Below are 16,196 nucleotides of genomic sequence, written 5' to 3' on the forward strand. Positions count from 1 at the left end.
ATCATTTAATGTACAATATTGGCTAATATACAGTGTCCTCCATAATTATTGGCACCCCTGAAAAAGATGTGTTTTTAGCCTCTAATATATATATTTTTTTAATTCAAATAATATGGGACCTTAATAGGAAAAAAGAGAAAAATCCAACCTTCAATACAAGTGCATTCATTCAGTGGGGAAAAAATCCCACATAAAGAAAAAAATATTTGACATCAAATAATGTGTGTCACAATTATTATTAATGCGATTGAGCTTTTTGGCAACAAACACTCTAAGTGGGTCTGGCGTGCCACGAAAGATGCGCATGCTGAAAAGCACCTCATACCCACTGTGAAGTATGGGGGTGGGTCAGTGATGCTGTGGGGCTGTTTCGCTTCCAAAGGCCTTGGGAACCTTGTTAGGGTGCATGGCATCATGAATGCTTTGAAATACCAGGACATTTTAAATCAAAATCTGTTGCCCTCTGCCCGAAAGCTGAAGATGGGTCGGCACTGGGTCTTTCAGCAAGACAATGACCCTAAACATATGGCCAAATCTACACAGAAATGGTTCACCAGACACAAAATCAAGCTCCTCCCATGGCCATCTCAGTCCCCAGACCTTGTTTTGTTGGCAAAAGGGGGTTGTACAAAGTATTAACACCAGGGGTGCTAATAATTGTGACACACATTATTTGATGTCAAATAATTTTTTTCTTTATGTGGGATTTTTTCCCCACTGAATGAATGCACTTGTATTGAAGGTTGGATTTTTCTATTTTTTTCCATTAAGGTCCCATATTATTTAAAAAAAAAAATAATAATAAAATATTAGAAGCTAAAAAACACATGTTTTTCAGGGGTGCCAATAATTATGGGGGCACTGTAGCTAAACATACTCTACTGTGTATATACTGTATCTTTTCAGTATACTCCTACTATTTTCTATTTTTCCTTTCCTACTTTTTTCTGCCAGAGGTAGGTTCGGAGTCATCCGTGAGTGCCGTGAGAACGCCACAGGCAAGATGTACATGGCCAAAATAATTCCCTACAGCCAAGAGAACAAAAAGGAAGTGCTGAAGGAGTATGAGATCTTAAAGTCTCTGCACAATGAAAAAATCATGGCTTTGCACGAGGCCTATGTCACACCACGCTATGTCGTGCTGGTGGCTGAATACTGCACTGGCAAAGAGCTGCTGCATAGCCTCATAGACAGGTACATAGGTGTTTCATAGTCTGCAACTGTAGCATACACATATTGTAAGTGCACAGTTACTGTACTTTGTTTTTTTCATCTTCTAACTCTACATGACAGGTTCCGTTACTCTGAGGATGATGTGGTTCATTACTTGGTCCAGATCCTTCAAGGAGTTGAGTACCTACACAACCGACGGGTGCTCCACTTGGACCTAAAACCAGACAACATCATGGTGACGAACCTCAACACCATCAAGATCACGGACTTTGGGAGTGCTCAAAGCTTCAACCCTCTCAGTCTCAAGGAGCAAAACCTAACTGCAGTTGCACTGGAATACATGGGTGTGGAAAATCGTTCATCTCCATCAGGGTCAAACCTGTTTATGTGTGTTAAAGTCAGGGGCGCATCTTGGGGTGAAAAGTGATACTGATTCTAAGGGCCCATGCCCTGATGGGGGTCCACAAAAATTAGAACATTAGATAATCGTTTGCAAATTTAAATATAAATCATTATAATTTTAATAGGAATAAAACGAAGGGTTTCATTTTCTTGTTTTGTTTTTGGCAAAAAGTAAACACCCAAAGAGCATATGTATTGCCAGCCACTCCACAAACCCCCGTATTTTCATTAAATGGTTTGGTCCGCCCTTCCTTTGATCAGACCGGGAGCAACGATGCACATTTACACCAGTCAATGACTCAAAGTGCGCGGAGCGCGGTACTGCAGAAATGTTTTCAAAAGAGGAAAGTTAAAAAAGCAAAACTGGAGATGGGTAGAAAAGGCCAACAGGATGTGACAAAGTACTTCACAAAGGAAGGTTGGAGTCTTGTGTCTGTGTAGTGCTGAAAATTAACCTGTTATCTTAGCTCCGAAGCGAGGTCCCAACTCACTCCGTAAGAAATACAGGATTTTCCTGGCATTAATGAGCGACATTCACCTATTTAAAAACATGAATTCCAAATAATGACGGCATTTTTTGGTATCCCACAGATGTTGAACGTTGGTGTGGAAATGTTCTTTTTTAAAATCGGCTTGAATCCAGTTTGTCAAGAATTTATTGAATTTAGTTTGTCATCAATTGAATTTAGCTTGTTAACAAAGGACCTCGCATCGGAGCTGTAGCCTATAGTGGAGATCGCGAGTTTCCAGATAAGCCTACTCCATAATGTAATACTGTAATTGTTTGCTAGCTAGTGTTTGCTCCACTTTTAGCTTACATTTAATCAGTACACCAGGCAAACCCTTAGCAATCTCTTCATATTGAAACAGTTGTATACTGTATACTGTAACGTATACTTTAGTATAGTTAAAGTTCAAACAAAACATTATTTATCATTTATTTATTGTTATTATTTATTCTAAGTCATTCATTATGGTATTTGCTTTGAGAATATTCCTAATAAAAATATATTTAGATTGTAAAAGATGGCCTTCAGTACATTTCTTATAGATGATATCAGTCTATTCATTATTGCTCTATATACGCTGTATGTTTACATAAAAATATTTTCATCTTAAATTGATGCAGAAAATGCACAGATTAGTGTGTAAAGATTCACCAGAATGCAGGAAATTATGTTGTTGATACTCTAAATATGTTTGTGTGCCCGGCACTGGTAGTGGGGCCTAAATTGATATCTTTTCATGGGGCCCAAAATCCCTGGCAGCGCCCCTGGGTAAAGTCATAGTGACCCTAAGAGGAAGAGGTTTTATTTGTCTTTTTTTTTTTTTTTCTAAGCATGAAACCCCGAAGACCAAAAATCATGGTTCGGTAGACACCTTGTTTTTGAGGTCTCTGTTTGATCTGAAGGACTTGACATAAATGTCAATTCTTTTATAATGCGGTTTCACCCTTCTCGTTTGTGCTTAAAGCTCCAGAGGTTGTGAAAGGCGATGTAGTGGGGCCTCCTGCAGACATTTGGACTATTGGTGTTGTGACTTACATCATGTGAGTAATAAATCAAAATGCTGCATATCACCAGAACCACTTTCAACACAATGACAATCAACAAATTGTTTTTTTCCCACACACAAAAGGCTCAGCGGGCAGCTTCCATTTGATGACAAAGATCCTCAGCGTGTGAAATCCAAGATCCTTATGGCAAAGTTTGACCCAACAAAACTGTACCCCAACGTTTCCCAAAGTGCCGCAGCCTTTGTGAAAAAGATGCTCAGCAGTTACGCTTGGTAAGAAATATCACTGAAGAGGGGCTTATAATTAATTGCAATTGTGTAAAACCTGAATTCCGTTTGCGCCCCAAAAATGTTTTTCTCGAAATCATGTATTGCCCTTTTGTCCCTGAGTGGTTGCCATCGAAAAGATTTTTTTTCAAACCAAACCGACAATGAGAGAAAATGATATAGAAGGAGCAATGTAGATTTATTGTAGATAAGTACTTATGAGTAGTGTTGTGCTGAGGACCACACCATCTGAGGCCAATTCTTCTTTTTCCCCCTACTTTTATATTTTTGTTATCACCAATTCTTGCCCAAGACCAGTTTTAAAAAAATGTTATTACCGTTGCTGTTATTTACACGAGTGGTGGAATGTCAGCAACACAAATACTGAATGTACTTTTTTGACAAGTGTTTTTCCTTAAAATCACATGAATGAAGTTGAAGTGCTGGTCTTGACGAAATATCCCATGTCTGCCCTGCCGGCCTGTCCTAGACCAAGACAAAACTTCTGGGAGTAGACACTGAGCCAAGACTAAGACCCTAAAAATGTGGTCTCAAGACCAGGCCCAGTTCTGAAAGTTACAAGTCGGGTTGTCTGATATTATAGGGTGACCATTGTAAGCATTTTTATAATAATAGCAACATCAGTTTTTAGTTATCGATTATGCGCCAATTCAAACTTTGCCTCTTTAGGGAATAAACAAGCTAGCATCTTTTGATCATGAGGTGACCACTGTCTTTATACTACTGTTCAATCTGCAGTTACACTTTGATTAAGAACTTCAGCATGTCCACAAATGGAGATACTAGGGTTTTTTTCTAAGTGAGCAGACTATTTGCATTCATCATGGTGCAGAAAAAAATGAACAATACATAAAAAATAATAAATTATAAACTCATCACACACTGTATAGCTACTGCGTTACAGTAAAGAAATAGTCACTATGAAATGTAATGAAACACATTATGTATTAGTAGAAAACTGTGCAAAAAACCCATTGGCATTGCATTGTCTGGATTTATCTGCTTGGATTTATAATACCTTGCCGTCCCCCCTAGTGGCACTTTTGGGGTAATCCGGCGTCTCAATATTGTAGCGACGCATCGTTCCTATTGGTTCGTTCACAGACTCATGGGTTTAGTGTTCCAAGTGGCAACACCATCACTCTAAACATGGGCCGTTTACATGGTGACGCTACGACACGAGGCGTAATGCTTGTGTTTTGGATTTGCCTCGCCTTTACGTGGTGTCAGCAAAAATAGAATGCGAAGATGCAAACTCTTGATTCTGGCCTCCAAAGCGGAACGATTTGAATGCGGGGATTGCTCATTAACCATATGAATGGAACGCTCTCGCTCCGATGACGTCAGCACTCGCACAGGTCACTTTGTGGCATGCGCAGTCGCTGCTTGTAAACATTCAAAACAGCAAACATTGTGGAACGTTGGCTTTAATTAACTGCTATTATATAGATAAATATTTTTAATTCAAATATATTTTATGTTCATGTTTTTGTGCATTTTGAAGCAAAAGAAAAAACTGCGTGGACGCCATTCCTTCAGGTGGGCGGGTATGTTGTCTTCCTGGCTAAGGAGGTTGAGGTCAAGGAAGTGGTTGTTGCCTTGTAAGATTGCACTGCCCCCTAGCGCCTGGCATGAATACAACATTGTTTTCACGCAAAATTGCGACATCATTCGAATGGAGATTGAACCAAGACTGAACCATATAAATGCAAACATAAAATTTGTCATATTCGTGGAGCGTCACCATGTAAACGGCCATGCATGTCAAAAATAAGACTGACTTGCGTCCCGACTAAGGTGAAACCATATGTCACGTGCGCTCAACGTACGCTTATGTGCTAGCATATTGCCTGATATTGCATCAGGCTTCCATCACAAAGTCTGTTTGTTCTGTCATGTGCCACCATATTGCATCAAACTCATGCATCACAAAGGTTTCCATCATAAGGACAGTTTGCTCTTTAATGTGTCACAAAGAACAACTTAGAATAGTATATAAGGCATGAAAACTTAAGCATTCAGTAGGTCGTCAGTGTTCCAGCATACGCCTGTCAATATCAATAAAGTCCTGTGTCTGCGATACGCAACTGGTTCTTCCGACCCCTTCGTGACACCATATCCCGCTGTTAATTCTAATGAATTACAAAATTTATAATTTCAAATAATAGTGACTGATTTTCCATATCAGACCTCAAAAGGGCAGCATCAAATCTGTTCACGAAATCAAGTTGATTTCTTTTTATAATAAAATTACTGTGCTTGTTATATTTGAATTTTCTGCTTTTTTGTTATTATGTTCCAACATTTTACCTCATTCACCATACTAAAGCTGCCATGAGCACTTTGCCAGCCTTATGTGATATGATATGGCAGAGCCTTGTTGACACTTTGCCTTTGAGCCAAAAAGTAATGTTTGCACTATTTGGAGTTGAACAATAAAAATAGTGGTAAAATATTGACACTTTTTCTATAACTTTAGTTGAAGTTGTTCTTTTGTTTTTCACGGAATGTTAATTAAAAAAAAAAAACTTGGAAGTTGTTGCATTTATCATTAAAGCACCCAGAGGGCATCACATTAAAATTAGCCATAATATGTTAAGTCCACGACTGCAAATATTTGTATCGGTCTGTTATCGGTAACCGATATTTGGAGCGGGACAAAATCGGGATATTGGTTAAAAAGTCATTATCGGACAACTGTAATTATAAGCCTACTAATTGGCAAAGAAGAAATAACAAGTATTCTTGCTCCCACTTGACAGAGTAAACTGTTATGTACTGTACTAACACCTATGAATATCGTCATTTATCCAGGTCAATTCATTCTCAGGGAATTAAATCAGTCGAGGCATTTTTTGATTGTCTTAGTTGTCATTTTCTAAGACTGGTCGCGGCTGCCTTGAGCATGTACTAATACAGTTATTGTAAACCCAGAGTCATCACCAGTTACTGTACAAATGCTAAAATGTTAAGAGATATGTTCCAAAAGCTTTTCCAACAACTGCTGTAGCAGTGAATGAAGGAACAACATTATTATCTCACTGTCTTTGTGTTTTTTGGGGTCCCATAGTGTCTGCGAAGTTATCAGAATTTTTTCCATTCAATGTCAAATATGTAACGTGTTTGGGTGTGTGTGTGTTTAGGGCCCGGCCAACCACACGCGATTGCTTCACACAAGCCTGGCTTCAGGACACTTACATGATGAAGCTGAGGAGACAGACTCTTACCTTCACCACAGGGAAACTCAAAGAATTTGTGGTGGCGCAGCAGTGCCATCGTGCTGAGAGCACAACGAAGCACAAGGTGCTGCTACGCAACTACCAGAGCACACCCCAGTTCCCGTCCTCAGGGCCTGGGCCACATGTTCCTGACTCCAAGTGAAATTCGTGGTAACGTTTTAATTCCTGGTTCGAAAACGTCTCATATCACTCACATCTCTCTCTCGGCTCTGTCGTTCAGTAGAAACACTCTTAAATCTACAGTACATACAGGATTTTTACCTTTGAAAATAATTTGTTAATCCTTACATACTATCTGGCTGGCGGCACATTTCCAGCAATATCCACCATTTTCAGTAAAACAAATTCTAAATCTGCTCAGTCATCACAAAATATCACCAATCTGATTTTATATAATACACCCCCCATGCGAATACACAATATTTTGAGCTGCTAATTTATATTTGGATTATTTAATTGTACTTACCTTCATTTTAGATCTCAAAGCCATGTAACTTTTCTTTAAAACTGTTTACTTTTTTCATGTTAATTTATTTGCATGCGTGTGAGCATATAAAAATTCCTGAATACGTTTTCGACTCACTTAAGCAAACAAAAAGGTGTGTTTGTAGTTGATGGATAAGGATCACACTGCAAAAATTTAGGGTGCAATATATGCATCTGTGGTTGTATTACAGGTAGGATACACACTGGTTAATTGGTGTAGTTCCTCAGTATTAGCTTGGTGAAATCTTCAGTCAGTGCCTAGATTGGAGTAAAATCCAAAATTCTTGTAATGTGTCTTCTGGTTCTAATTCACACGTGATGAGTTAGTTGAACAACCATTTAGTACTGCTGTTGCTATTTTTCAAGACAAACTCTGACCCAAACAATAGCATTTAATGGAAGTGTTTGTGTTCTCTCGCAGCACTGTTTTATATGACTATGAATGTTTGGAGATTTGTAAATGTGCCAATTTGCTGTGTTTATATGTGGGAAATGTTTTTTTTTTTTTTTTCTCCCTCCAGACAAAGTCTGTAATAAAGTACAATTTGCCTATTTTTTTTTTTTTTTTTTTTTTGTGAAAGACCCAAATTTTGAATGTCTTTTATATACAGTATGCAATGTTATCGTATACAAAGTACATACTGTAAGTGTTTTACACATAAGTACAACCATTCAAAATACACCGTGTTTTTAAGAACAGCAAAAAAGAAAAAAAAACAACATCCAACAACAACAAAAAAGCTAAATATTAGTAAAGAACCTCCTCACTAAAGTAAACAAATAACATAAAGGGAAACATGGACAAATTATGTAAAATTGACGGTTTTGCTGGTATCGTTATTGTGGATACAACAGGGCCGGCCCAGCCTATACGCAGACTATGCAGCTGCTTAGAGCCCCTGACCACTAGGGGGCCCCCAATCTGGCGATTTTTTAAAATTTATATTCTATTTTGTATACTACAGTTTGCTTTATTTGACTTTTGTGAGTTTTGATACTTGAGTACAAGCTTAAAAAAATGAAAGTTCTTCCTTCTTTCCTCTTTTAGAAAAAGGTTTGGCGCTATCTACTGTAAGTACTGACAATCATTTGGGGTGAGAAGTTTGAAGTATGCAGTGCAACAAAATCTGATTAATATACAAATAATGGACGTATGGGTTGGATTGCATGTATGGGTTTCACAGTACACTATGACGAAATGGTGGGCCAAAAATATGGGCCCCTTAGCATTATTTTGCTTAGGGCCCCCAAATGGCCGGCCCTGGGGTATAATACATGGTTAATTGACTTCATATATGTTCAGTTAAAAGAAATGATAAGATCACTTGCTGGTCTTGGTTTCCTACATTGGAGAATATGTGTACAGTATTTTTTTATTTTATTTTTTTTAACATTGATCTTTAGCAATTATAAAGGAACATACTTGTATTGAATGTCCATCATAGCGTAATATTGTAACATTTCTTTTCATGGCAAAAGCAATTTACACAAAAAGTGCTCACTTTTATTGAAGTGTTTTGTTAAAAAAAATGTTCAGTTTCGTGTATTCATATAATGATACAACGTGATAATTTTCAAAACTAACATTATAAATTGTATATCATAACACGTTTTCACGGGATACATTTCATAATGTTATATACAGTGGGGCAAATAAGTATTTAGTAAACCACCAATTGTGCAAGTTCATCCTACTTGAAATAATTAGAGAGGCATGTAATTGTCAACATGGGTAAACCTCAACCATGAGAGACAGAATGTGGAAAAAAAAAACAGAAAATCGCGTTGTTTGATGTTTAAAGAATTTATTTCCAAATTACAGTGGAGAATAAGTATTTGGTCACCTACAAACAAGCAAGATTACTGGCTGCCAAAGAGCTCTAATTTCATCTAACGAGGTCTAACGAGGCTCCACTCATTACCTGTATTATTGGCACCTGATTTAACTCATTATCGGTATAAAAGACACCTGTCCACAACCCTCAGTCAGTCACACCCCAAACTCCCAAGAGCTGTCAAAGGACACCAGAGACAAAATTGTAGACCTGCACCAGGCTTGGAAGACTATCTCCAACAGGTAAAACGCTTGGTGTAAAGAAATCAACTGTGTGAGCAATTATTAGAAAATGGAAGACATACAAGACCACTGATAATCTCCCTCGATCTGGGGCTCCATGCAAGATCTCACCCCGTGGCGTCACAATGACAACAAGAACGGTGAGCAAAAATCCCAGAACAACATGGGGGGACCCAGCGAATGACCTACAGAGAGCTGGGACCACATTAACAAAGGCTACTGTCAGTAACACAATGCGCCGCCAGGGACTCAAATCCTGCACTGCCAGACGTGTCCCCCTGCTGAAGCCAGTACACGTCCAGGCCCGTCTGCGGTTCGCTACAGAGTATTTGGATGATCCAGAAAAGGACTGGGAGGATGTGTTATGGTCAGATGAAACCAAAATAGAACTTTCTGGTAGAAACACAGGTTCTCGCGTTTGGAGGAGAAAGAATACTGAATTGCATCTGAAGAACACCCTACCCACTGTGAAGCATGGGGGTGGAAACGTCATGCTTTGGGGCTGTTTTTCTGGAAAGGGACCAGGACTACTGATCTATGTAAAGGAAAGAATGTATGGGGCCATGTATCGAGAGATTTTGAGTGCAAATCTTCCATCAGCAAGAACATTGAAGATGAGACGTGGCTGGGCCTTTCAGCATGACAATGATCCCAAACACACAGCCAGGGCAACAAAGGAGTGGCTTCGTAAGAAGCATTTCAAGGTCCTGGAGTGGCATAGCCAGTCTCCAGATCTCAACCTCATAGAAAATCCGTGGAGGAGCCCTGCATGGAGGAATGGGCCAAAATACCAGCAACAGTGTGTGAAAAGCTTGTGAAGAGTTACAGAAAACGTTTGGCCTCTGTTATTGCCAACAAAGGGTACATAACAAAGTATTGAGATGAACTTTTGGTATTGACCAAATACTTATTTTCCGCCATGATTTGCAAATAAATTCTATAAAAATCAAACAATGTGATTTTCTGTTTTTTTTCCACATTCTGTCTCTCATGGTTAAGGTTTACTCATGTTGACAATTAAAGGCCTCTCTAATATTTTCAAGTGGGAGAAATTGCACAATTAGTGGTTGACTAAATACTTATTTGCCCCACTGTATTTGTCTTCTGCTTTTGTAAAAATGAAAGAGCCGTACCCTCTAATTTATAGGTCACTGCATGGCGGAGCCCTATACGTACTATAACTTTGCACTATACGGTAGCATAGGTGGAGATTGAGGGGGGCAGCGTTGACATTCCTATAAATGAGTTTCCTATAAATTCATTTAAAGGGGAAGTTCTGATTTTTTTAGGTAACGCTTAATCTTTGAGTTAGTGGGGTTTAATTAGTAGGTGGAGTTGATTTCAACAAATTCCGTGCAGTTTATCAGTTATGTGTTTGTTTCTGGTCTCCCGAGCAGTCAATGGTGCCTGCTTAGCATACCAATAAAAAAACAACAAGAATCACCGATGAATAGGCACGTGCCTGTATGATATTCTGACGGTATAATCTTAAACCAAAATTTCACGGCATCATGGTGTTGCAATTACAGCTCTAAAATGTGTTATTTTGAGATATTGGGTTAAAAAAGACACTTTTTTTTCAATTAAACAGGATTTTTATTCTTCAAAACATAATAGCAAATTGGAATATACAGTAAGTATAATGTAGAGGTTTTTTTTTTTTTTTTTTTTTAATTCTAAATAAGATTAAAATAATTGCAGTCCTTTAGGTGAGCCTAAACCCACGACCACAGGTAAACATCATTACCATCAAAACAAAAATAATTGAATTATTTTCCACAGAAAGCACATGTGTATGACTCGTAACATGTTTACATTATACACTATACATTTCATTACATACATTTCCCCATGCATTTTTGGGACATAAAAAATAGCTAATACCTTAGGGACGGTATGACGGAAAATCTTTGAGGTTTTTAAACCTTGACGTCTTCATACCACGGAATACCTTGAAACCGGTAATCGGCACATGTCTACTGATGAACCATGCAATTAATAGTGTTGGTGTTGGCTATGTTTTAAGAATATAATTATTAAAACTTACCATTGCATGTCAATAATTGTAGTATGAACAGCAACATTTGTAATCCATCAGCTTTGCAGGGAACAGGCTGTCGAGGCAAGCAGGGCGGAGTGATATAACATCGTTATTTTCACCACTGATATTTTTGTGTGTGTGTGGAAAAGAAAGGGACTTCCTGGCAGACTGAGCACGAGTGGCCGAAGCACTCCTCTGTATTGCGTCAGATTTCGCATCTAAAAAAAATCCTGCAGCCCTGCAGAATAAAATGAATTACGACAGTTTGGAGTGACATTGTTCTGGCCGCATAGGTATTTCGAACAATGATCTGAATTTTGAATTTATTTGACTCTGTTAGAGCTATTAATATTATTTCTATTGGAATACCAAGCAGACACCATTGACTCGCGCTAGCTTAGCCACTCCGGAGCCCTTAAACTAGCCCTTAAACTAACAAATAACTGACAAACTGCACGGAATTTGTTGAAATCAACTCCGACCTCCGCTAACTTGAAGATTAAGTCTAATATCAAAAATTCTGAACACCCCCTTTAAAATAAAACACACAAAGTCAAACTCTGCCTATGAGCCATGGGCGTCTTTTTCTTATTTATATCTCTTTAAAAACTTCATCCAATCTTTTTTATATCTCTTATAAAACTTCATCCAATCTCATTTCTTAACATTTTAAAAACTCAACATGGCTACGTATATCTATATGTTAATTTACAGTACAAGACAAAAGAAGAAAGGACTATTATATCTATTGACCTGAAGCAAAAAGAATTCCTTTGTTTTATTTTGCCGAATGTGGAAAATAATATCCAATACCCAGTATTGCAGGGGTGTCAAACCGATTTCACAAAGGGCCGCAGTGGGTCCTGGTCTTTGTTCCAACAGATCCAGCACAGACAGTTCAACCAATGAGGTATCTGCTAAAATAAGCAGCACCTAACTGCAATCAACTGATTACAATTGTAAGACACCAGATTGATGAAAAGGTATTCATCTCGCTTGGTTGGAATGAAATCCAGTACCCACTGCGGCCCTTTGAGGACCGGTTTGACACCTGTGCAGTATTGGATATTGGGAACGCTAGTTATTGGTGTGATAACTAGAGAGAATTTATTACTAATTTATTGGTGCGGGGGTCAGCAACCCGCGGCTCTTTAGCGCTGCAATAGTGGCTTCCTGGAGCTTTTTCAAAAATGTTTGAAAATGGAAAACGATGTGGGAGGTAAATATATTTTTGTTTTGATATGGTTTCTGATGAGGACAAACATTACACAAATATTCTTCTAATTCATTAATATTGTAATGAAGTTAAACTTGAGGCGACATCGTACAACAGAATAGTCATGTGGTACGTCATTATCTATAGGATGCACTGCAGGGAAAACAAAGATTTAATCATAAAGGATCTTTATGTATCTGTAGCCAACTTACTCATTTATATAGTAGGCTCTTATAGATACACACAGCATGTGTAGCCTTCATCATAAGGCTTATATAAGCCTAGGGCTGCAGCTATCGATTATTTTAGTAGTCGATTAATCTAGGAACTAGTTACTTCGAATAATCGAGTAATCGGATAAGGAACATCAAAAATTAAAATACCTGAGTTGAGCCTCAAATGGTGTTAAAAAAAAAAAAAAGAGGACCTATGCACAACAAAAGAACAATTTGGGTAACTTACATAGCAAAAGTCCGATAGCTTAAATGCTATAAAATAGAATTTTTTTTTTCACTGCTCTTAACAAAAGGTTCAAACACCTATTCCCACAAAAAAAACAGCTAAATACTGTATATCTATAAACGAAATTACGGATGAATTAAAAAACATGAGCTCAAACAAAAACTTAGCTTACGTTGGTCTTAACAGGGAGCAGTTGGATTCAGCCATGAGGCAGACCAGAGGGCAGTGTATCCACCCTAATCAATAAAACTAACTTCAAACATTTTCAAAATAAACCAATTAAACGCCCCTAAACAAAATACTAAACGAAAACTCGAAACAAGGATCAGGATGAAGAACCAACTCCATGACGCAGTGGAGATCGTTCGACGCAACGGCGACCAGTTGGCACTGTTAGTGAAGGAACAGGCAATGCTAAGTGACGCTGCCGCACGACTGGCCACAAAGATTGACGCGGAGCTGCGTGATCAAGAGAGACTCGCTCGTGCCAACCGGGCCAGAGATGATGATGACTAAACTCCTAATGGGATGCTGACTACAAATCTTCTAAAGTGGATGCAACACATGCGAGCCTCCAAAGCACCCCTAGCTTTCACCACTCACCAATCAAGGACATGTACTGATCAAAGTTACATAAATTTATTTGTGAAATCTCCATGGAAATTAATGACTTCTTGAACAGTAGGCGCTAGACTGTCATTGGACTGATCATGAGCTGTTGCTTGTGCGACCTTGGTGGAAGGGGGACGGGACCCGATAAGCTTTGGCTTTTTTTCCGTTCCCTTTGTCATGTCTCTTTTCATCTTCTTGGATAAACAAATATTCCCCTTTCTTTTCTTCCTCTTTCCTTCTTTTTTGTTTTACGTTGATTTTAATGCTGATGATGATGATGATGATGTTGATGATGATGATGACAAATGACAATAAATTCAAATTCAAAACAATAAAATTGAATTCAAATATTTTTTTCTAATCGAACACTCGAGTTAATTGATTAATCGTTTCAGCACTATATAAGGCTTTTAATTTTTTGCAGCTCTAGACATATTTGTTTTTTTGGTCCAATATGGCTCTTTCAACATTTTGGGTTGCGAACCCCTGAATGATAACTAGTTACCGTATGATGTCAAATTCATCAGTTTAATGCAAAATGTAACACAATATTACGTGATACTTACCGAACGTTTTAACACTAATGCCAGCAATGTATCTCCGTATATTTCTACATTTTGTGCATGGATTATTAGAAATTGAATGGATAAGGGGACAGTCAGGGGTGAAAGTGGCTAGAATTTCTTGCCGGAACTCCCCGACGTGAAGGTCGCCACGGAGCCAGAAATTTTATGTATTTTTTTTTTTTTCCTTTCATTTTTTTTATGGGCGGGGGGCAGGGGTGTCTAACCTCTTAAACTATTGAAATGCAAAGAAAACTGTTTTAGCACAGTTATTTCTATAACACATACAAAAACTGATTTTCATTCAAAATTGTATTTTTTTTCAATGATTTGCAAAATAAAAGTTAACAAAAACAGCAATAACCCCAACCTCCATCTCCTAATTTTTATTTTCCCTCATTTCCTCACATACTTAATGCCAAATCTCAATTTTAACTACTTAAGAACATAGGATGTATATTAAAATTGAAGTTAATGTAAACATTTATTGATTTATTTTTTTTAATAATAAAGATATAAGTAACAGACATTCACAAAAATAAGTACAAATGACTTATATTATGCAGTTAAATGGAATATATTTTGAAGATGGCGCAAACATTGACTTTTCTAAATCATAAGAAAATTAACAAATATAAGTCCAAAGTGCACATTGACAGCTAAGATGTTCTGAACCTCCCCATCAGAGCACATAAAACTAAATATGATAAATAAGCCTCCTCAACTCTTTCCTTGCTTTTATATATTTGATCCATTTTATGTTGCATTGCCCTTTTTTTGTCGCATCAATTCAACAACCTTTTTTTTGGCGGTAAATATTGGTGGAAACAAAATACGCTACACAAGCACTTTATTATGCTTGCTGTTAACATTTGTGTATGTAAATCTGATGTTGGTAGATTGTTTTCTTGGAGATGAAATGCATGTTTTTTACATAACGTTTTGACAGTTGCCGTCGTATTTTAGCATAGCATTTCGGCCCTGAATCTTATACCGGAACAGCGTTGCGGCCCTGAATCTTATACCGGAACTGCGTTATGGCCCTGAATCTTGTACAGGAACTGTGTTCCTGACCGTTCTGGCCCACTTTCACCCCTGGGGACAGTAAATAGAAAATACCCCCAATTTCTGGCATAACGCTAATCCTGCAGTAAAAGCAACATTTTAGTAAGGATCCAGTTTAATTTTTGTTGAATTGCTCCAGTTCCGCACTTCTAATGTGTTTCACAATTTTACCATCAAAATCTCTTTATTTTCCAAAATTTCACACTAGTTGTGCATGGATTTCCAGTTCAAAAAGGAAAAGACAAAATGTGATGAAAAGCGGGACTGACATCCAACACCCACACAAATAAATAAAAGAATAATCATAATAATAAAATAAAATGAAAACAAAACAAAAACAAACAAAAAAAACCCCAAGAAACAAAAAGAAAACCAACAAAAATAAACCATTAAATTAATCCCCGTCACTGCCAGTGAACTTCGTGACCATTGAACATTGAGTTTTACTAATAGTTTTGGATAATAAATATCAATACACTAAAGAAAAGAGTTGCCAGATTGTGGAATGCCAAGGGCTTAAGATGCCTGACAAATATTTAAAAATGGTCCCCAGGCACGTAAGAATCTACCATTAGAATAATGGAGAGAATATCTGATCTTTTCAATTTTCAAGCATGTCATTAAGGCCGTCAGCCATTCGGTATGTGTGGGAGGGAGGGGGTCCACCCACCTTAGAAGGACCGACCTACGAGCTAGGAGGGAGGCAAACGCTAGAGTGCGGCGCTGTTCAGAAGATAGTCTTGAGTCCTCTGTAACTCCAAATAAGCCAATAAGGGGGTTCGGTTCCACCCTCACTGTTAAAATCTGTGAGAGGGAATGAAAAATCTCTGTCCAGAATTTGCCAAGTTTAGGACAAGTCCAAAACATATGAAAGAGTGAGCCGTCTGAGATATTGCATTTGGTACAAAGTGGGCTTTCACAATTTTATAACACTTTTTCATGGACATGAAGCAACCTCCGCCCCCCAACTACCTCCTATCCAACTTTTAAACCAGTGCCACTGAAAAGCGGACCCGGCACTTTTTTGACGCTCCCTTGTGTGTAGCTCGGCAGTTTC

General features: G+C 38.0%; 1 protein-coding gene across 7 annotated transcripts in view; it reads left to right on the forward strand.

The window, feature by feature from the left end:
* LOC130908789 (striated muscle preferentially expressed protein kinase-like) overlaps positions 1–7,649 on the forward strand; it is a 77,593-nt gene extending 69,944 nt beyond the window's left edge. For all 7 annotated transcript variants that reach the window (XM_057824592.1, XM_057824631.1, XM_057824607.1 and 4 more), the window contains 5 exons: positions 955–1,194; positions 1,294–1,517; positions 3,049–3,124; positions 3,214–3,363; positions 6,522–7,649. In XM_057824592.1, the coding sequence (XP_057680575.1) occupies positions 955–1,194; positions 1,294–1,517; positions 3,049–3,124; positions 3,214–3,363; positions 6,522–6,759 (928 nt within the window). In that variant the 3' untranslated portion in view covers positions 6,760–7,649. The remainder of the gene's footprint in view (positions 1–954; positions 1,195–1,293; positions 1,518–3,048; positions 3,125–3,213; positions 3,364–6,521) is intronic.
* The last annotated feature ends 8,547 nt before the right edge of the window (positions 7,650–16,196 follow it).

This window comes from Corythoichthys intestinalis, chromosome 2 (assembly GCF_030265065.1).
Source record: "Corythoichthys intestinalis isolate RoL2023-P3 chromosome 2, ASM3026506v1, whole genome shotgun sequence".
In the NCBI taxonomy this organism is placed as follows: Eukaryota; Metazoa; Chordata; class Actinopteri; order Syngnathiformes; family Syngnathidae; genus Corythoichthys; species Corythoichthys intestinalis.